The sequence below is a fragment of the Bombina bombina genome, chromosome 4 (genome assembly GCF_027579735.1).
Source record: "Bombina bombina isolate aBomBom1 chromosome 4, aBomBom1.pri, whole genome shotgun sequence".
NCBI lineage: Eukaryota > Metazoa > Chordata > Amphibia > Anura > Bombinatoridae > Bombina > Bombina bombina.
In genome coordinates, this window is record NC_069502.1 from 1,229,972,173 (window position 1) to 1,229,995,688 (window position 23,516).

At 40.5% G+C, this 23,516-nt stretch overlaps 1 protein-coding gene across 1 annotated transcript in view; it reads left to right on the forward strand.

The window, feature by feature from the left end:
• Nucleotides 1–23,516, forward strand: part of CUL9 (cullin 9) — a gene marked incomplete in the record, with an annotated part of 1,346,550 nt that overhangs the window by 719,385 nt on the left and 603,649 nt on the right. The window contains 1 exon segment of the mRNA XM_053712774.1: nt 20,313–20,401. Coding sequence (XP_053568749.1) covers nt 20,313–20,401 — 89 coding nt within the window.

The following is a 23,516-nucleotide window of genomic DNA, read 5'->3' on the forward strand; positions in this document are numbered from 1 at the left end:
TCAGCTCTGTATGCTGAACCAGTGGTGCAGGGATTATACAAAGATATCGCAATTAATATCTTTAAAACCGATTGTACGACACTCTCTGACGTGGTGGACAGACCACCATTGTTTAGTTCAGGGGGCTTCTTTTGTTCTTCCGACCTGGACTGTGATCTCAACAGATGCAAGTCTGACAGGTTGGGGAGCTGTATGGGGATCTCTGACAGCACAAGGGGTTTGGGAATCTCAGGAGGTGAGATTACCAATCAACATTTTGGAACTCCGTGCGATTTTCAGAGCTCTTCAGTCGTGGCCTCTTCTAAAGAGAGAGTCATTCATTTGTTTTCAGACGGACAATGTCACAACTGTGGCATATGTCAATCATCAAGGAGGGACTCACAGTCCTCTGGCTATGAAAGAAGTATCTCGAATACTTGTTTGGGCAGAATCCAGCTCCTGTCTAATTTCTGCGGTTCATATCCCAGGTATAGACAATTGGGAAGCAGATTATCTCAGTCGCCAGACGTTACATCCGGGCGAGTGGTCTCTTCACCCAGAGGTATTTCTTCAGATTGTTCTAATGTGGGGACTTCCAGAAATAGATCTGATGGCTTCTCATATAAACAAGAAGCTTCCCAGGTATCTGTCCAGATCCAGGGATCCTCGGGCGGAAGCAGTGGATGCATTGTCACTTCCTTGGAAGTATCATCCTGCCTATATCTTTCCTCCTCTAGTTCTTCTTCCAAAAGTGATTTCCAAGATTCTAAAGGAGCGTTCGTCTGTTCTGCTGGTGGCTCCAGCATGGCCTCACAGGTTTTGGTATGCGGATCTTGTCCGGATGGCTACTTGCCAACCATGGACTCTTCCGTTAAGACCAGACCTTCTATCGCAAGGTCCTTTTTTCCATCAGGATCTCAAATCCTTAAATTTGAAGGTATGGAGATTGAACGCTTGATTCTCAGTCATAGAGGTTTCTCTGACTCCGTAATTACTACTATGTTACAGGCTCGTAAATCTGTATCTAGGAAGATATATTATCGAGTCTGGAAGACTTACATTTCTTGGTGTTCTTCTCATAATTTTTCCTGGCATTCTTTTAGAATTCCTAGAATTTTACAGTTTCTTCAGGATGGTTTGGATAAAGGTTTGTCTGCAAGTTCCTTGAAAGGACAAATCTCTGCTCTTTCTGTTCTTTTTCACAGAAAGATTGCTAATCTTCCTGATATTCATTGTTTTGTACAGGCTTTGGTTCGTATAAAACCTGTCATTAAGTCAATCTCTCCTCCTTGGAGTTTGAATTTGATTCTGGGGGCTCTTCAAGCTCCTCCGTTTGAACCTATGCATTCGCTGGATATTAAATTACTTTCTTGGAAAGTTTTGTTTCTTTTGGCCATCTCTTCTGCTAGAAGAGTTTCTGAATTATCTGCTCTTTCTTGTGAGTCTCCTTTTCTGATTTTTTATCAGGATAAGGCGGTATTGCGAACTTCATTTAAATTTTTACCTAAGGTTGTGAATTCTAACAACATTAGTAGAGAAATTGTAGTTCCTTCATTGTGTCCTAATTTTAAGAACTTTAAGGAAAGATCGTTGCATTCTTTGGATGTATTTAGAGCTTTGAAATATTATGTTGAAGCTACTAAAGATTTCCGAAAGACTTCTAGTCTATTTGTTATCTTTTCTGGTTCTAGGAAAGGTGAGAAGGCTTCTGCCATTTCTTTGGCATTGTGGTTAAAGTCTTTGATTCATCATGCTTATGTTGAGTCGGGTAGAACTCCGCCTCAAAGGATTACAGCTCATTCGACTAGGTCAGTCTCTACTTCCTGGGCATTTAGGAATGAAGCTTCGGTTGATCAGATTTGCAAAGCAGCAACTTGGTCTTCTTTGCATACTTTTACTAAATTCTACCATTTTGATGTGTTTTCTTCTTCAGAAGCAGTCTTTGGTAGAAAAGTACTTCAGGCAGCTGTTTCAGTTTGATTCTTCTGCTTATAATTTCAGTTTTTTTCATTATAAGATTAAGACTTTGTTTTGGGTGTGGATTATTTTTCAGCGGAATTGGCTGTCTTTATTTTATCCCTCCCTCTCTAGTGACTCTTGCGTGGAAGATCCACATCTTGGGTATTCATTATCCCATACGTCACTAGCTCATGGACTCTTGCTAATTACATGAAAGAAAACATAATTTATGTAAGAACTTACCTGATAAATTCATTTCTTTCATATTAGCAAGAGTCCATGAGGCCCACCCTTTTTTGTGGTGGTTATGATTTTTTTGTATAAAGCACAATTATTCCAATTCCTTATTTTTTATGCTTTCGCCCTTTTTTCTTATCACCCCACTTCTTGGCTATACGTTAAACTGATTTGTGGGTGTGGTGAGGGGTGTATTTATAGGCATTTTGAGGTTTGGGAAACTTTGCCCCTCCTGGTAGGAATGTATATCCCATACGTCACTAGCTCATGGACTCTTGCTAATATGAAAGAAATGAATTAATCAGGTAAGTTCTTACATAAATTATGTTTTTTTGGTTTCAGTACTCTGGACAGCACTTTTTTATTGGTGGATGAATTTATCCACCAATCAGCAAGGAGAACCCAGGTTGTTCACCAAAAATGGGCCGGCATCTAACCTTGCATTCTTGCATTTCAAATAAAGATACCAAGAGAATGAAGAAAATTTGATAATAGGAGTAAATTAGAAAGTTGCCTAAAATTTCATGCTCAATCTGAATCACGAAATAATTTTTTCTTTCATGTAATTAACAAGAGTCCATGAGCTAGTGACGTATGGGATATACATTCCTACCAGGAGGGGCAAAGTTTCCCAAACCTTAAAAATGCCTATAAATACACCCCTCACCACACCCACAAATCAGTTTTACAAACTTTGCCTCCAAGGGAGGTGGTGAAGTAAGTTTGTGCTAGATTCTACGTTGATATGCGCTCCGCAGCAAGTTGGAGCCCGGTTTTCCTCTCAGCGTGCAGTGAATGTCAGAGGGATGTGAAGAGAGTATTGCCTATTGAATGCAGTGATCTCCTTCTACGGGGTCTATTTCATAAGGTTCTCTGTTATCGGTCGTAGAGATTCATCTCTTACCTCCCTTTTCAGATCGACGATATACTCTTATATTTACCATTACCTCTACTGATTCTCGTTTCAGTACTGGTTTGGCTTTCTACAAACATGTAGATGAGTGTCCTGGGGTAAGTAAGTCTTATTTTCTGTGACACTCTAAGCTATGGTTGGGCACTTTATTTATAAAGTTCTAAATATATGTATTCAAACATTTATTTGCCTTGACTCAGAATGTTCAACTTTCCTTATTTTCAGACAGTCAGTTTCATATTTGGGATTATGCATTGAATTATCATATTTTTCTTACCTCAAAAATTTGACTTTTTTCCCTGTGGGCTGTTAGGCTCGCGGGGGCTGAAAATGCTTCATTTTATTGCGTCATTCTTGGCGCGGACTTTTTTGGCGCAAAAATTCTTTTTCGTTTCCGGCGTCATACGTGTCACCGGAAGTTGCGTCATTTTTTGACGTTATTTTGCGCCAAAAATGTCGGCGTTCCGGATGTGGCGTCATTTTTGGCGCCAAAAGCATTTAGGCATTTAATGTGGGCGTCTTATTTGGCGCTAAAAAATATGGGCGTCGCTTTTGTCTCCACATTATTTCAGTCTCATTTTTCATTTGCTTCTGGTTGCTAGAAGCTTGATATTTGGCATTCTTTCCCATTCCTGAAACTGTCTTATAAGGAATTTGATCTATTTTGCTTTATATGTTGTTTTTTCTCTTACATATTGCAAGATGTCTCACGTTGCATCTGAGCCAGAAGATACTACAGGAAAATCACTGCCTGCTGGATCTACCAAAGCTAAGTGTATCTGCTGTAAACTTTTGGTAGCTATTCCTCCAGCTGTTGTTTGTAATAATTGTCATGACAAACTTGTTAAAGCAGATAATATTTCCTTTAGTAATGTACCATTGCCTGTTGCAGTTCCCTCAACATCTAAGGTGCAGAATGTTCCTGATAACATAAGAGATTTTGTTTCTGAATCCATAAAGAAGGCTTTGTCTGTTATTTCTCCTTCTAGTAAACGTAAAAAGTCTTTTAAATCTTCTCTCTCTACAGATGAATTTCTAAATGAACACCATCATTCTGATTCTTTGGACTCTTCTGGTTCAGAGGATTCTATCTCAGAGATTGATGCTGATAAATCTTCATATTTATTTAAGATGGAATTTATTCGCTCTTTACTTAAAGAAGTACTAATTGCTTTAGAAATAGAGGATTCTAGTCCTCTTGATACTAATTCTATACGTTTGGATAAGGTTTTTAAAGCTCCTGCGGTTATTCCAGAAGTTTTTCCTGTTCCTAATGCTATTTCTGCAGTAATTTCCAAAGAATGGGATAAATTGGGTAATTCATTTACTCCTTCTAAACGTTTTAAGCAATTATATCCTGTTCCACCTGACAGGTTAGAATTTTGGGACAAAATCCCTAAAGTTGATGGGGCTATTTCTACCCTTGCTAAACGTACTACCATTCCTACGTCAGATGGTACCTCGTTTAAGGATCCTTTAGATAGAAAAATTGAATCTTTTCTAAGAAAAGCTTATCTGTGTTCAGGTAATCTTCTTAGACCTGCTATATCATTGGCTGATGTTGCTGCAGCTTCAACTTTTTGGTTGGAAACTCTAGCGCAACAAGTAACAAATCGTGATTCTCATGATATTATTATTCTTCTCCAGCATGCTAATAATTTTATCTGTGATGCCATTTTTGATATTATTAGAGTTGATGTTAGGTTTATGTCTCTGGCTATCTTAGCCAGAAGAGCTTTATGGCTTAAGACTTGGAATGCTGATATGGCTTCTAAATCAACTCTACTTTCCATTTCTTTCCAGGGAAACAAATTATTTGGTTCTCAGTTGGATTCTATTATTTCAACTGTTACTGGTGGGAAAGGAACTTTTTTACCACAGGATAAAAAATCTAAAGGTAAAAACAGGGCTAACAATCGTTTTCGTTCCTTTCGTTTCAACAAAGAACAAAAGCCTGATCCTTCGTCCTCAGGAGCAGTTTCAGTTTGGAAACCATCTCCAGTCTGGAATAAATCCAAGCCTGCTAGAAAGGCAAAGCCTGCTTCTAAGTTCACATGAAGGTACGGCCCTCATTCCAGTTCAGCTGGTAGGGGGCAGGTTACGTTTTTTCAAAGAAATTTGGATCAATTCTGTTCACAATCTTTGGATTCAGAACATTGTTTCAGAAGGGTACAGAACTGGTTTCAAGATGAGACCTCCTGCAAAGAGATTTTTTCTTTCCCGTGTCCCAGTAAATCCAGTGAAAGCTCAAGCATTTCTGAATTGTGTTTCAGATCTAGAGTTGGCTGGAGTAATTATGCCAGTTCCAGTTCCGGAACAGGGGATGGGGTTTTATTCAAATCTCTTCATTGTACCAAAGAAGGAGAATTCCTTCAGACCAGTTCTGGATCTAAAATTATTGAATCGTTATGTAAGGATACCAACGTTCAAGATGGTAACTGTAAGGACTATATTGCCTTTTGTTCAGCAAGGGAATTATATGTCCACAATAGATTTACAGGATGCATATCTGCATATTCCGATTCATCCAGATCATTATCAGTTCCTGAGATTCTCTTTTCTAGACAAGCATTACCAATTTGTGGCTCTACCGTTTGGCCTTGCTACAGCTCCAAGAATTTTCACAAAGATTCTCGGTGCCCTTCTGTCTGTAATCAGAGAACAGGGTATTGTGGTATTTCCTTATTTGGACGATATCTTGGTACTTGCTCAGTCTTTACATTTAGCAGAGTCTCATACGAATCGACTTGTGTTGTTTCTTCAAGATCATGGTTGGAGGATCAATTTACCAAAAAGTTCTTTGATTCCTCAAACAAGGGTAACCTTTCTGGGTTTCCAGATAGATTCAGTGTCCATGACTCTGTCTTTAACAGACAAGAGACGTCTAAAATTGATTACAGCTTGTCGAAACCTTCAGTCTCAATCATTCCCTTCGGTAGCCTTATGCATGGAAATTCTAGGTCTTATGACTGCTGCATCGGACGCGATCCCCTTTGCTCGTTTTCACATGCGACCTCTTCAGCTCTGTATGCTGAACCAATGGTGCAGGGATTACACGAAGATATATCAATTAATATCTTTAAAACCGATTGTTCGACACTCTCTAACGTGGTGGACAGATCACCATCGTTTAATTCAGGGGGCTTCTTTTGTTCTTCCGACCTGGACTGTAATTTCAACAGATGCAAGTCTCACAGGTTGGGGAGCTGTGTGGGGATCTCTGACGGCACAAGGAGTTTGGGAATCTCAGGAGGTGAGATTACCGATCAATATTTTGGAACTCCGTGCAATTTTCAGAGCTCTTCAGTTTTGGCCTCTTCTGAAGAGAGAATCGTTCATTTGTTTTCAGACAGACAATGTCACAACTGTGGCATACATCAATCATCAAGGAGGGACTCACAGTCCTCTGGCTATGAAAGAAGTATCTCGAATTTTGGTTTGGGCGGAATCCAGCTCCTGTCTAATCTCTGCAGTTCATATCCCAGGTGTAGACAATTGGGAAGCGGATTATCTCAGTCGCCAAACGTTGCATCCGGGCGAATGGTCTCTTCACCCAGAGGTATTTCTTCAGATTGTTCAAATGTGGGGGCTCCCAGAGATAGATCTGATGGCCTCTCATCTAAACAAGAAACTTCCCAGGTATCTGTCCAGATCCCGGGATCCTCAGGCGGAGGCAGTGGATGCATTATCACTTCCTTGGAAGTATCATCCTGCCTATATCTTTCCGCCTCTAGTTCTTCTTCCAAGAGTAATCTCCAAGATTCTGAGGGAATGCTCGTTTGTTCTGCTAATAGCTCCGGCATGGCCTCACAGGTTTTGGTATGCGGATCTTGTCCGGATGGCATCTTGCCAACCATGGACTCTTCCGTTAAGACCAGACCTTCTGTCGCAAGGTCCTTTTTTCCATCCGGATCTGAAATCCTTAAATTTAAAGGTATGGAGATTGAACGCTTGGTTCTTGGTCAAAGAGGTTTCTCTGACTCCGTGATTAATACTATGTTACAGGCTCGTAAATCTGTATCTCGAGAGATATATTATAGATGCTGGAAGACTTATATTTCTTGGTGTCTTTCTCATCATTTTTCTTGGCATTCTTTTAGAATACCGAGAATTTTACAGTTTCTTCAGGATGGTTTAGATAAGGGTTTGTCCGCAAGTTCTTTGAAAGGACAAATCTCCGCTCTTTCTGTTCTTTTTCACAGAAAGATTGCTATTCTTCCTGATATTCATTGTTTTGTACAAGCTTTGGTTCGTATAAAACCTGTCATTAAGTCAATTTCTCCTCCTTGGAGTTTGAATTTGGTTCTGGGAGCTCTTCAAGCTCCTCCGTTTGAACCTATGCATTCATTGGACATTAAATTACTTTCTTGGAAAGTTTTGTTCCTTTTGGCCATCTCTTCTGCTAGAAGAGTTTCTGAATTATCTGCTCTTTCTTGTGAGTCTCCTTTTCTGATTTTTCATCAGGATAAGGCGGTGTTGCGAACTTCTTTTGAATTTTTACCTAAAGTTGTGAATTCCAACAACATTAGTAGAGAAATTGTGGTTCCTTCATTATGTCCTAATCCTAAGAATTCTAAGGAGAAATCGTTGCATTCTTTGGATGTTGTTAGAGCTTTGAAATATTATGTTGAAGCTACGAAATCTTTCCGTAAGACTTCTAGTCTATTTGTTATCTTTTCCGGTTCTAGGAAAGGCCAGAAAGCTTCTGCCATTTCTTTGGCATCTTGGTTGAAATCTTTAATTCATCTTGCCTATGTTGAGTCGGGTAAAATTCCGCCTCAGAGAATTACAGCTCATTCTACTAGGTCAGTATCTACTTCCTGGGCGTTTAGGAATGAAGCTTCGGTTGACCAGATCTGCAAAGCAGCAACTTGGTCCTCTTTGCATACTTTTACTAAATTCTACCATTTTGATGTATTTTCTTCTTCTGAAGCAGTTTTTGGTAGAAAAGTTCTTCAGGCAGCGGTTTCAGTTTGAATCTTCTGCTTATGTTTTTTGTTAAACTTTATTTTGGGTGTGGATTATTTTCAGCAGGAATTGGCTGTCTTTATTTTATCCCTCCCTCTCTAGTGACTCTTGTGTGGAAAGATCCACATCTTGGGTAGTCATTATCCCATACGTCACTAGCTCATGGACTCTTGTTAATTACATGAAAGAAAACATAATTTATGTAAGAACTTACCTGATAAATTCATTTCTTTCATATTAACAAGAGTCCATGAGGCCAACCCTTTTTTGTGGTGGTTATGATTTTTTTGTATAAAGCACAATTATTCCAATTCCTTATTTTATATGCTTCGCACTTTTTTTCTTATCACCCCACTTCTTGGCTATTCGTTAAACTGATTTGTGGGTGTGGTGAGGGGTGTATTTATAGGAATTTTTAAGGTTTGGGAAACTTTGCCCCTCCTGGTAGGAATGTATATCCCATACGTCACTAGCTCATGGACTCTTGTTAATATGAAAGAAATGAATTTATCAGGTAAGTTCTTACATAAATTATGTTTTTGGGTACAGTGTCCCTTTAAAAGTACAAACAATTTTATGAATCCATTAATGATAAAAATTTTAGTCAACATGTTGACCACCAGCGAGAAACAATCTACCAAACACACTGCAACAGCCATTTATATCTCTTAGAACACCTCTCACCAAGTGTTTAGATCACCACCCCCCAAACCGATCTTTTACAAATCATGGGTGGAGTAAGCCCACAAACCAGGGGGGGCATTGGGGGGCCAATGCCCACCCAAATTGAATTCTGTGCCCCCTCAAAAAAATGTTTATTATAAAATGTTTTACATTTTAAAATTTACGTGTGAAAGCGTGACCTGACCTCTAAAAGTGTGGGTGCGCGAGCGTGCCTTTGTTAGGGCACACACAAGTTTATTAAAAGTGCAGGCAGGCGGCGCGAGCTATGTTGCGTGGCGGCGGCAGTAGGCATGTATGACGTCAGGCGGTAGATCCTTGTGATTTGTCCTTTAAGACAGTGCTCGCCTATCCCCTGCACCAGGGCACCACTGGCGCCTTTGAATTATGCCCTGGCGCGCTGGTTTGAAGCCCCTAAAATACCCTGAGTCCCACCATTTGCCCCGCCGATTGCTGCCAGACGCACCTAAAATGGTTCATTTTTAGGCCACGCGACTGGAAGCTATAAGTGCCAGTGGAATTCCGCATGGCCAATGAGGGAGCAATCCGGCTACTGGACTGATGTTACCTCCAACGTAGGTGGACTCCTAGTTGGAGCTTTATTTGGTTGCTCCAAAAAATGGTGACTCAGAGCGTGGCACAAATTGCTCAGCTAATGTGTTACAGCAGATCTGAAGTGGTTGCAAAGGGAGGGGGGCTTGAGGCAGGCAAAAAAAGTTTAATGAATGAGAAAGGAGTAGGTCTAATCCAGGGACAACTATTTGGGGATTTTTTGTCATGGGGGAAAGAGCAAAAGAAGCACCAGATTTTACATACAGTACTGCAAAGATGATACTGATACTTTTTTTTTTTTTTACCAAGTGATTATAAAACTCTTCCTATTTTGCGGTATGGGTGAACAGGCAGCGTTATGGCTTTTTTTCACTACCACTGGTATTATAGGTGTTGTAGGTTTAGCTGCACCGCGCACTTTTTTGGCCGTAACGTAACGTAACTACCGCAGCTTTAAAAAGTCCTTTTTCAATGGGACTTCCACATACCGTAAACTGAAAGTCAGTAGTTATGGCTTTTATGTTACAAAGCTGTACCATAAAACTCATAACTAAAGTGCTAAAAAGTACACTAAAACCCATAAACTACCTTTTAACCCCTAAACCGAGGCCCTCCCGCATCGCAAACACTAAAATAAAATTATTAACCCCTAATCTGCCGCTTCGGACATCGCCGCCAATATAATAAACATATTAACCCCTAAACCGCCATACTCCCGCTTCACAAACACTAGTTAATTATTAACCTACATTACTGTTATTAACCCCTAATCTGCTGCCCACAAAATCGCTGCCACTATACTAAAGTTATAAACCCCTAAACCTAGCCCTAAGTGTAACCCTAACTTTAATATAATTAAAATAAATCTAAATAAAATTACTACAATTAACTAAATAATTCCTATTTAAATCTAAATACTTACCTATAAAATAAACCCTAAACTAGCTACAATATAACTAATAGTTACATTGTAGCTATCTTAGGTTTTATTTTTATTTCACAGGTAAGTTTGTATTTATTTTAACTAGGTAGAATAGTTAGTAAATAGTTATTAACTATTTAATAACTACTTATCTAAAATAAATACACATTTACCTGTAAAATAAAACCTAATCTGAGTTACACTAACACCTAACCTTACACTACAATTAAATAAATTACATTAATTAAATACAATTAACTAAATTACAAAAAAAAACCCCCACTAAATTAGACAAAATAAAAAATTATCAAATATTTAAACTAATTACATCTAATCTAATAGCCCTATCAAAAAAATTATACCCTTAGCCTAAACTAAACTACCAATAGCCCTTAATAGGGCCTTTTGCGGGGCATTGCCCCAAAGAAATCAACAGTAAAACCCACCACCCACACAACCAAACCCATCTAAATAAACCTAAGCTGGGGGGGCGGAGTTTGACCGCAGACGAAGATGGAAGCATAACCGCTTAGCTCCGTGCAGGATAATACAAAAAGGGGATTTTAAACCTGCAAAAGATGACCAACCTGCCATAGGCAGGCAGAGACAGACCTCCAGGATAATCGGAAGGTGATATTGAAACTTTTAGTGGCCGCAATTAAGAATAACCATGAGACACAGTAAAGAGGCCGTTCTGAGAGCAGCTAAAGGCAGCGCCATATTGCCAGACCACGTGGAGTAGCGTGTTGGTAACGAAAGCAGCAATTCAGAGCAAATGTACTACAAACTCCACGGAGGTAATATGTAAAATCCTGGCTAGTTATATATGAAGATAGAGGCGGCAGAGCTGTTTGAAAGCTACCGGGGTAGGGAAAGGGGATTCCCCTTATTAACCACATTATCAGACACGCTGTCACCCTACCCTGATGACAGAGTTACTAAGTAGAATAACGGAATGGAAATAAGTCCCTTTCCTAGCATTAGAAGCTCCCTTATTTGAAGCGGAACCCAAATGGTGATTACATTAACACTGTGATTGCTGTTAGGAGGAAAATATAACAGGATGCAAGGGACCAAAATGGTATATGAGCAAATAAAGCCCACGCTGACTACAACAGAAGTTTGGAATACATTATAACTGCTGAGATCTGACCTTAGGAACTCTGATACAGACACCCCTATTATATTTACACAGCCACTACTTCACGCATTATACTATATAAGGGGACAGTTTGTTTCACTATTGAAGTAAATTCTGGGCCCATACATAATGGCGGCCAGAAAGATGAACAAACCATCTGCAGCAGGAAAATCGGCAGCGGCTAGTTTATTTTTTAAATCTTCCAAGGGGGAGAAAGCAATGGCACCCCAAGATGTAGAACAAGAGGAGGAGTCAGATGTAGAACAAGGGACACAGGTTAGCACTGATGATACCACACCGGTCACGAAAGCAGATATTCTGTCCCTAGTTTCAAAAACGGACATAGACAAGAACTTTGAAAAAATGTGGCATAAGATGGATTCCTTCCAAACCACCATCACCAACAGTCTAGCGGAATTAAAACATGAGATGCTTGACTTAGGCACTAGAGTGTCCGCTTTGGAGGACAATGAAAACAACGTAGAGGAGATGGTGACCACATTAGCACAAAAGTCACAAGATCATCAACAAGAGCTAGATACTCTCCAGGATAAACTGGAGGATCTAGAGAATCGCTCACGCCGAAGCAACCTGAGAATCAAAGGAGTCCCAGAAAGCATACCACAGTCCGATCTGCAGAATTACCTAAAGCAATTATTTAAGGCTATCACAGGATGTACAGAAGAAGACTCTTTTCAGATGGAAAGGGCACACAGGGCCCTTAAGGCAAAGCCGAAGGGAGACTACCCCCCCCCCGTGATGTAATAGTTAAATTGCTCCGATTCCCGGAAAAAGAAGCAATTCTTCAAGCTTCAAGAAAGAGTCCTACTTTCAAATACCAAGGGGTGGTAGTACAATTCTATCAAGATCTATGCATCCGTACTTTACAAAGGAGAGGTGCACTCAGACCTCTCACCTCACTGCTCAGGAAAAATCAAATAACTTATCGTTGGGGATTCCCTTTTGCATTATACATCCTCCACGAGGGGAAAACTCTGACAATAAAGGACAGACAAGACATCCCAGAAATATGCTCATATATTGGATTAGATACACCAGATCTACCTAAAGAAAATGGCGACCCCGAAGAGGAGCGACACCCCCGAGGTGAAGACAACAATAAAAGAATAAAGTGGACCAAAGTAGCAAAGAAGAAACCAAAATGACATCAGAAAGAAAAGGGGACTGATGCTTAGCCTACTGCCGTATCCGCAGGCCTTTCGGACTGACAAGTAACAGATAAGTACTTAAAGTGATGTTTGGTTAATAATTGTACATGCTTTAAAGACTGCAAAATGGCTACGGGACTCTAGAAAGATCATAAGAGGGATTAAGTAAGCCATGGACACTAAGAAAGGTCTTCAGGACTCACACCATGATAGAGTCAGGTTGAAATAACCTTTGTTATTTTAGCTTAATCTATATAATACTACTATCCTGCACGTAGTATTTAACTGTTTTTTCTTTTTGTTGTGTTTCTCTCTATTATTTTTCATCTTACTTCCTGTGCTAGTAAGATATATAAGGAAACCAAGTGTAGTATACAGGCGTTAAGCCTAGTTAGTTATTGTTATAAGTTCAAAATGTTCAAAATTTCTTTGTGTTGTTCTTTCTATGTGGTCAGCTGGGTTACTGATTTTTCAATGAAACTATGTCAGTCTAAGATAATGAAACATATGGTATGGTTTAAGAGATTGAAAATTTTTACCATTGTATGCAATGTCCTCCACACTTACTATTCTCTCGCATAATGTGAGAGGCCTAAACACAAATGTCAAACGCAAAATAGCCCTTACTCAATATTTACGAATGAAAGCCAAGATTATTTTCCTTCAGGAAACTCATTTCACACAAACATTAACCCCAAACTTCTGGCATAAGTCCTTTCCCACACACTTCCACTCCACCATTGATCAAAAAAAAAGAGGGGTCACTATTCTCATTCACTCATCCCTAGATTTTGTAAAAGAAGAAGTTATAACTGACCCAGAAGGTAGATTTCTTATAGTTAGGGGTAGAATACACAACACGAAGGTTACACTCTGCAATGTCTATGCCCCGAATGAGCAACAACACTCCTTTTTTAAAAAGATCTCTCACCACCTCACTCAATGGTCCCAATCCAGAACAATCATAGCTGGAGACTTTAATATTTCTTTGCCATCACATAAAAGGAACACAGAGCAAACATTTACAAAAAAACAACAGAGACAAAACTCGATTGCCAAATCAGTGAAAGATTCTTTAGACTCACACAACTTAGTGGACACTTGGGAGATACTCTACGGTCAGACGTCAGACCACACTTTCTACTCACATGCACACAAAACGTACACTAGACTGGATTATGTGATGATTAGCCAGATCATGGTCCCCAATCTCATAAGCGCGTTCATACACCCATGTGTATGGTCAGATCATTCGGTGGTGCAGGTAGACCTGACAGACATACTCAACTTTAACAGACAGAGATCGTGGACGTATGACCCAAATACACTTAATAACGAACATACACGTAACCAAACTATTAAATTAATAGGGGAATATTGGCAGCGTAATGAGCATTCCACCAACAATCCACTGTCCTCTTGGGCTGCGCACAAACCTTATGTAAGAGGGATTCTCATACAGGAAAAATCAAAGCTCATTAGAACCTCTCACAAACATATAGATCAGTTACAAGCAGAAATACGCACATTAGAGGCTATGCATAAACAAAATCTGTCAGGAACCACCTTCAGACAACTTCAGACTAAAAGAATGCTTCTTGAAAAGTTATTAAATGATTCGGCGCTGAGAGCAATCCAGAGACTGAAAACAACTTACTTCATACATTCAAACAAGCCTGACAGATATTTAGCCAACAAACTCAGAGAAAGAACTAAAATGCACTCTATCCCATATATACAGATCCAGGGGGGGAAACAGACCTCTAACCCACAAGAAATAGCAGATACGTTTGCAAATTTTTACGAAACATTATACGATGGTAGAAAAGTTATAAGATCAGATCAGACACAGAGACTGTTGACGAGATTTCTACAACAAACCAAAGGTAAGACTCTTGGTGTTACTGATATAGAGGGACTGAATGCAGAGATCTCAGAGCAGGAAATAGTTAACGTGATCAAGGAGATCAAGACAGGCAAAGCAGCAGGACCGGATGGCCTGCCTGGCGAGTATTACAAATTATTCAAGATGGCATTAGTTCCCCATTTTAAGAAATTCTGTAATGACATTATGAAAGGGGCAGAGATCCCAATAGATATTCTAAGAGCCAAGATAATTGTTATCCCAAAGCCAGGGAAAGACCCCACACAGTGCAAAAACTATAGACCGATTTCCTTGATCAATCAAGATGTAAAAATCCTTACGAAAGTATTAGCCAATAGACTCAAATTAGTACTCCCAGACATTATACACCCTGACCAGGTGGGGTTCATTCAGGGGAGAGAGGCCCCGGATAACATCAGAAGGACCATAGATTTAACGGAATACTTGAAGATGACAGGGACGCCTTCTCTGCTCCTATCACTGGACGCGGAGAAGGCGTTCGATAGAATAGATTGGACCTACATGTTTGAAGTTTTATCACATTATGGTTTCAAGGGAGAGTTCATACAGGCAGTGAAGGGAATCTATTCGGCACCCTCAGCAACAGTCAGTGCTGCTGGCTACCAATCCAGATCCATAAGTATTTTAAATGGTACGCGACAGGGCTGCCCCTTATCCCCATTGCTGTTCGCAATTTGCATCGAGCCGTTGGCAGCTCGAATAAGACAGTCAGAGGATATTAAAGGAGTTAGATTAAGTGGTTCTGAATACAAGCTCTCGCTGTTTGCAGATGATGTCTTGCTGACATTAACTAAGCCCTTAGACTCCTTGACACACTTATATCAGATTCTGCAGGAATTCTCGGAAATCTCAGGATACAAGGTTAACCTAGACAAATGCGAGGCCCTGCCATTGTCGATCCCCTCTCATACAAAAAACTAATAGAAACTAATTTTGAGATCACATGGGCTAAACACTCACTTCCCTATCTGGGAACCAAATTAGCAGACTCAATAGATAAATTATATAAACTAAATTATATTCCACTATATCAAATTATTAGACAGGACCTAAAAAAGTGGAAAACGGGAAAGTTTTCATGGTATGGTCGTCTGTCCATTATTAAAATGAATGTATTCCCCAGGCTGCTGTATTTGTTCAGGGCACTACCTATCACTATACCCCCCCTGGATCTGCAGAAATTACAATCCGACCTTCACTCCTTTCTACGAGGAGATAGAGGGGCGAGAATAGCATCCCATGTCCTGGCCCAGCACAGACAATTGGGAGGAGTTGGGATGCCAAATTTGACAGATTATTACAGAGCCTCAAGGATATCTCAAGCCTCGCTTTTAAGCAAGCAGACACATAATGTTGTCTGGACAATAATAGAGAAAGAACTACTTGGCCAAGACAACTCAGATAGTATACTATGGGACTCTGGACTGAAACTGAAACGAGACAGTAGCGGGACTCCCATTATCTCAGACACAATATCCCTGTGGAAATCCCTCACAAAGACCCAAGAACTTTTGCCTACACATACGTGGGTTAAACCCTTGAGATACCTTCTACCCAAAGAAACAAAGAGACAGATAGGTAAATGGATAAACAAAGGGCTTTATAGAGTAGCAGACTTTATGATAAGTGGTCGTATAATCACCTTCAATCAGCTACAAGAAATCCTACAACCAGATAAATTACACTGGTACATTTATTTACAGATTACATCAGCCCTAACTACATACATTAAACATTATACACGACAACCAAATACAAATCTTGAAAGGGCCTGCAAGTCGACGGATAGGGAAAAACATATGATATCCAAACTCTATATTGACATTCAGGTAGGCAAACATAAACCTAAGCCCGACATAGTCTTAAAATGGGAAGAGGATTTAGGAATTATACTCTCAGAGGAGGAGTGGTGCCAGACTTTTTATGAATCATGTAGAGGCTTGATAAGTGCTGACCTTAAGGAAAATGCTATCAAAACCACATTCAGATGGTACCTGACCCCGTTACATACATCCCATTACTCCAATAATAAAACCAATCTATGTTATAGGGGCTGTGGAGAGAGGGGTACATATAAGCATATGTGGTGGGAATGCAGGTTAATTAGACCCACGTGGAACAAGTTAAATGAGCTACTGAGCCAATTACTAGAAGAAAACATAACTTTGACCATGTTTCAGGCACTTCTAAATAGAGGGCATCCGAAGTTTATACCACCAATTAATAAATTTATTAAAATTATATGTACAATAACTAGAGTCTGCATAGCTCGTTATTGGAAAGAGGGGGCCCCTACATGGAAGGAAGTAAGAGATAAGATCCAAGATGTTTACACAATGTCAGAGGGAGCCTCAAGGATTCAGGGCACAGCAGACCAGTTCCAGAAGATCTGGTATTATTGGAGCTTAAATGGTGCCACAAGGATCAGGTGAACTAGGAATAAGATGGGTAGACATAAAATAGTGGGACAGATGGACGGACGTGTGAATTGAGTTACTTGTTTAGAAACCCAGATGAAGATATTCATAAGAGGCTGTAAAATGAGAGATGACCACATAGAATAGTTGCATTAGTTTATTCTTCCTTTTTTTTTTATTTATTTATTTTCTTTTTTTCAGTGTTGTTAATTTACATAGTTTACCGTTTAATTGGTTAAAATTGGAATAATAATCCTAAGGTATGATCCCGTGTGTATAGAAGGGGCATAAACCCAACTAGATTGTAAGTCACATCAGAAAAGACAGGGTATTAGAAATATTTATGGGTGTTAATCACCAACTAAGATTGAAATGACCCTAAAAGGATAATCAGAAAACTGTTTCAATGTATATGATTATTGTATTGATTTATTATGCATCTGAAATACAACCTGAGCTAGATCAAAAGAAACAATGTGATTGCTCATGAATGTAAACTGTATTTGCCTTATGGATTGAAATAAAAATTCTTTTAACATAAATAAACCTAAGCTCCCCATTGCCCTGAAAAGGGCATTTGTATGGGTATTGCCCTTAAAAGGGCATTTTAGCTCTTTTTCCGCCCAAACCCTAAGCTAAAAATATAACCCACCCAATAAACCCTTAAAAAAAAACTAACACTAACCCCCGAAGATCCACTTACAGTTTTTGGAGACTGGACATCCATCCTCAGCGAAGCCGGCAGAAGTCTTCATCCATCCGGCGCAGAGCGGCTCCATCTTCAAGACATCCGGCACGGAGCATCTTCTTCTGACCGGCTAACGAAGAATGAAGGTTCCTTTAAGTGACGTCATCCAAGATGGTGTCCCTTGAATTCTGAATGGCTGATAGAATTCTATCAGCCAATCGGAATTAAAGGTGAAAAATTAATTTTGGCTGATGCAATAGGATTGAGCTTCAATCCTATTGGCTGATCCAATCAGCCAATAGGATTGAGCTTGCATTCTATTGGTTGTTCCAATTAGGGGTTAATAAGTGTAGGTAGGTAGCGACGACATTGGGGGCAGCAGATTAGGGGTTAATAAGTGTAATGTAGGTGGCGGCGATGTTAGGGGCAGCAGATAAGGGGTTAATAAGTATAATGTAGGTGTCGGTGATGTTGGGGGTGGCAGATTAGGGGTAATAAGTGTAATGTAGGTTTCGCCGATGTCGGGGGCGGCAGATTAGGGGTTAATAAGTGTAATATAGGTGGCGGCGATGTCTGGGCAGCAGATTAGGGGTTAACAAGTGTAATGTAGGTGTCGGTGATGTTAGGGACAGCAGATTAGGGGTTAATAAGTATAATGTAGGTGTCGGTGATGTTGGGGGTGGCAGGTTAGGGGTTAATAAGTGTAATGTAGGTGCCGGCGATGTTGGGGGTGGCAGATTAGGGGTTAATAAGTGTAATGTATGTGTCGCCGATGTTGGGGGGTGGAAGATTAGGGGTTAATAAGTGTAATGTAGGTGGCGGTGATGTCGGGGCAGTAGATTAGGAGTTAATAAGTGTAATGTAGGTGGCGGCGATGTTGGGGGGTGGCAGATTAGGGGTTAATAACTAATGTAGGTGTCAGCGATGTCGGGGGAGGCAGATTAGGGGTTAATAAGTGTAATGTAGGTGTCGGCGATGTTGGGGCGGCAGATTAGGGGTTAATAAGTATAATGTAGGTGTCGGCGATGTCGGGTGCGGCAGATTAGGGGTTAATAAGTGTAATGTAGGTGGCGGTGATGTTGGGGCAGCAGATTAGTGGTTAATAAGTGTAATGTAGGTGTTGGCGATGTCGGGGACGGCAGATTAGAGGTTAATAAGTGTAATGTAGGTGTCGGACGGCAGATTAGGGGTTAATAAGTGTAATGTAGGTGTCGGCGATGTCGGGGGCAGCACATTAGGGGGTGTTTAGACTCGGGGTTTGTATTAGGTGTAAACATAACATTTCTTTCCCCATAGGAATCAATGGGGCTGCGTTACAGTGCTTTACGCTCCTTTATTGCAGGTGTTAGGCTTTTTTTTAGCAGGCTCTTCTTATTGATGTCTATGGGGAAATTGTGCACGAGCACGTAAAACCAGCTCAAAGCAGCGCTGGTATTTATGTTCCATATGGAACTCAATTTTGCCCAACGCTCACATATTGCCTGCTAACGCCGGGTTTATGAAAACCTGTAATAGCAGCGCTATAGGTGAGTTAGTACCGAGCCGCTCTTACCGCAAAACTCGTAATCTAGCCGCAAGTTACTAGGTTTCTTTCATAAGGGAGGTGAGAGTACATGAGCCATTACTCTGTGTAATTATACTCCTGGCCACTAGGAGGAGGCAAAGATTCCAGAAACCCTTAGAGCCCTTAAAACCCTCCCACCTCACTGGTAAACAAATCTTTGCCTTTGCAGAAGGAAGGTGAAGAATGGAGGTGCTCCCAGTATTCTTCTGTGAGAAGGGTCCTCAGACCGATTTGAGGCCCATTTTCCCCTCAGAGAGTATTGGGTAATGGAACATTTGCACCCAGTGGGAAGTAGTCACAGGCCTGCCACAGGTGTCGTGGGGACTGGTCCCTAGCCTCCTCCTGTTGGATCATCGTTATACTCCACATACACAGATCTTCTGCTGTCACGTGTACAGCACTGTATAAGCTATTTACTGGAAGCAGTTTCTTTCTGCAGATGGTAATTCCTGTAGTGTGGGTGCTTGTTGGGTATGTAGTTAATATTTATGTGGGCACTCAAGGTTACCATAGTGACACTCAAGGTTACCATATGAACTGTGACACTCAAGGGAACCGTATGAACTGTGACACTCAAGGGTACCATATGAACTGTGACACTCAAGGGAACCGTATGAACTGTGACACTCAAGGTTACCGTATGAACTGTGACACTAAAGGGAACCGTATGAACTGTGACACTAAAGGGAACCGTATGAACTGTGACACTAAAGGGAACCGTATGAACTGTGACACTAAAGGGAACCGTATGAACTGTGACGCTCAAGGGTACCGTATGAACTGTGACGCTCAAGGGTACCATATGAACTATGACGCTCAAGCTCATTCGTTAAGGGCAAGTGTAGAAGAATAGAAAGGAATGTATATAGAAGCACCACAGTAAGTAGCCTAAAAATACACATCTGTATTCAGGTCAGATTAAAAACTTAAATAAATCATCATTCACAATTGGAGGCAGTCTGGATATTATTATTGTCCCTTCTTACCAGCGGCACCTTTCCCCATAAGGTTACTAGTAGGCTCAGTGGGACCCAGCCCTTAGTGCATCTGCTTTATATGTAATGGGAGATCACAAAACAAAGTATCTATGCCCAGAGATGTGGTGATTTTTCTGTTAGCCCACAGTGAGGAGCAAGCTCTGCTGGCTGATAAATACTGCGTGTGGGTGAGCTTTAAATACGGCAGGTGAGTTATGTCTGTCTTTTTGTCTTCACAGAGGGCAAGAACCCAGATTCCTCGTGTGCTTCTGTGAGGGGCAGCATGGCTGGCATTGCTCAGTGTTGGCAAGGCGTGGTACAGCAGCAGGTAAGTGGCACAGGAGATACAATACACACAACGCTGCGCTGCTCTATTAGGTTACTGGTTACTTTCACACACCGACGTACATATATATATGCGCTAATGTTTCACAAACATTTAAGGGGCCACTCAGTATTAACACATGTAACTGATTACCAGCAGATGCCATAAGGACAACTAGTTAGGTTAATTGGAAGAGGAGACCTGAAATGAGCTCATCTGGTTTAGACATCAGTAGTAATAGATGGAGAATGTAGAAGATAACTAGCAGGTAAATTGTGAATGACCTCATGGGCTCCTGTAATCTGCACTGAAATGTTCTCTTTACCGCAATTGTCTCAGTGAAGCAAAGAGCTGGGGAGTATGGAATAGGCACACATGTGACAGAGGGTGTGTGACATGGAGCAAGATGATATCGTGAACAACTGATCAGGGTACATTTGGTATAATAATCTGAATCGTGTGACTTAGGTTTGCACCACAGAGCTAGTTGACAGGTCTTTATGTGAGTTTAGTCGCTGGATCACCTGGTATATGGTTATTCTTGGTATTACATAGATTTTATGTGACCAGTTCTCATTATCTGTATTGCGTAGTTTAGGGATATTAACACTTGGGGCGGGGGTTAGTATAGGTGCTACAGGTGGGGTAAGTAGATAGATTGATGTTAAGCTTTAAAAACAGGTTACCCATTGAGGTTATCCCACTTTTACAGAGATTTGTGGCACTCGCATGCAATAACCTACCTGCTGCCCTCACGATGAGCACCTGTCACACAAATTTTTTTCCTGGGTAATTTTTTATCCTCCTTAGCTCCCTGAGTAAAATAAAATCTATGTAAGGCTCATGCTGTCATCCAGATGAGTTAGTGGAGAATGCCTCCTGGTACTGTGTCTCTGGTTGGCAGAAGTGGCAGGAATTTCCCTAACTGCAAGCTGTCTGCACTGGGTCACTGGCTGCTTCCTTCCTATCTCCAAATGCTGAACTTGAGGGGGTTGGAAAAAGCCAAACACTAGGTCAGCCCCCATGCAGTGTACATTACCTACATGAAGAATGAAGGCACTCACTGCTTTTTAAGCTGCTGCTCAGGCTGGCAACAGTAAATATAATGTTTGCCCTCTAAGCAGTTGATATAGCACTTACTGATGGGGATCAGACGTTAAGCTAGCTGTAGGTATTCGGCTCATTCATGTGCCTTGTTGAGATGCCATCAGACATTAGGTTAGTTGTAGGTATTCCTGATTGAGATGTCACCTACTGATGGCATCAGACGTTAAGCTAGTTGTAGGTATTTCGGCTTAGTCATGTGACTGGTTGAGACGTGATCAGACAGGCTAGTTGGAATAAATGGAAATAAACTTCCAAATAAACACAAAGACTGTAAAGGAATTAAAAAATGCCTGGGACATGCATAAGGCTATCCTAAGGAAAAAGTAACATGTAATATGGGTAGTCTTGAAGGGCCTTTTTGGTTCTTATCTACCGTCAAATTCTATATTTCTTTAATGTAATTGGCAAGAGTCCATGAGCTAGTGACGTATGAGATATACAATCCTACCAGGAGGGGCAAAGTTTCCCAAACCTCAAAATGCCTATAAATACACCCCTCCCAACACCCACAATTCAGTTTTACAAACGTTGCCTCCTATGGAGGTGGTGAAGTAAGTTTGTACTTGATTTCTTCTGTGATAAGTGCTTCTAAGCATTCCAAAGCCCAATTCCTCTGAGTGCAGTGTTTGTCAGAGGGATGTGAAGAGAGTATCACCTATTGATTTTATGGTTTTCAAAGGTTCTCTGTTATCGGTCTAGGGATTCATCTCCTACCTCCCTTTTCAGATCGACGATATACTCTCATATTCCATTACCTCTGCGGATACTTTTTCAGTACTGTTTGGCTATCTGCTATAAGTGAATGGGTGTCTTTCAGTAAGTATGTTTTCTTTATTTAAGACACACTCAGCTATGGTTTGGCACTTTATGTATTAATATAAAGTTTTAAATATATGTATTTTACTTATATTTGCCATGAGTCAGGTCTATGTATATTTCCTTTTTCAGACTGTCAGTTTCAGTTTGAGAATCATGTTTTAGGAATTTATTTTTCTTACCTGGGGTATAGTCCTTTTTTTTTAAATTGACTGTTCTTTATTTTAATTTTGCGTGCAAAATTAGGCTCGCAAGGTCGCAAAATGCTGTTATTTCTTTTACAAAGATATGACGAGTCCACGGATTTCATCCTTATGGGATATTAACCTCCTGCTAACAGGAAGTGGCAAAGAGCACCACAGCAGAGCTGTATATATAGCCCCTCCCCTTCCCCTCCACCCTCAGTCATTCTCTTTGCCTGTGTTATACTAGGAAGACATGATAAAGTGAGGTGTTAGTTTTAGTTTCTTCAATCAAGAAGTTTTTTATTTTAAATGGTACCGGTGTGTACTATTTTCCTCAGGGGGATATCGAAGAAGATTTCTGCCCTGAGGTTGATGATCTTAGCAGTTGTAACTAAGATCCACGCTGGTTCCCACAAGACTTCTGAAGGTAACCATGAGACATCTTCAGTGTGGAGACCGGTTTCTTGCTACAAGCAGCATTAAGGTATGTGCAGCCTTTTTTTCTGAGGAGACTTGGTGTATCAGAACTGGCTGGCATTATTTCCCTGTATGGGAATGGGGTAAGCAGTAAAACCTATTTTAATAATAGGGGTGTTACTGGAGTCCCTATTTTATATTTATCATTAGTTGATATTTGGGCATTATGTGACATGGGAGACAATATAAAAAACGATGTTTTATGTTTTTTTATTTTTGGCACTTAAAACTTATTTGTTTTATGCTTGAGGGTTATATTGTGTGTGTGTATTTTTACTTTAGTGCAAAACTGCATTTCCATGCGGTGTTGTTTGGGCTTACTCCAACATTTGACCTTAAGGGGCGGAGCCTATTTTGGCACAATTTCTTCAGGCTTAGCAGCAGCAAACAGTAACTCGTGGCTCCTGGACTGTGTAGCTGGTCTGAAGGGTTGGAAACTTGATTTGAGTACCCTGGGGGCAGGTAGGCTCCACAGCAGAGCTGTGGCGAGGTGCAGAGTGTATTTTTATCTATCTTTTGACTACATGTTGATA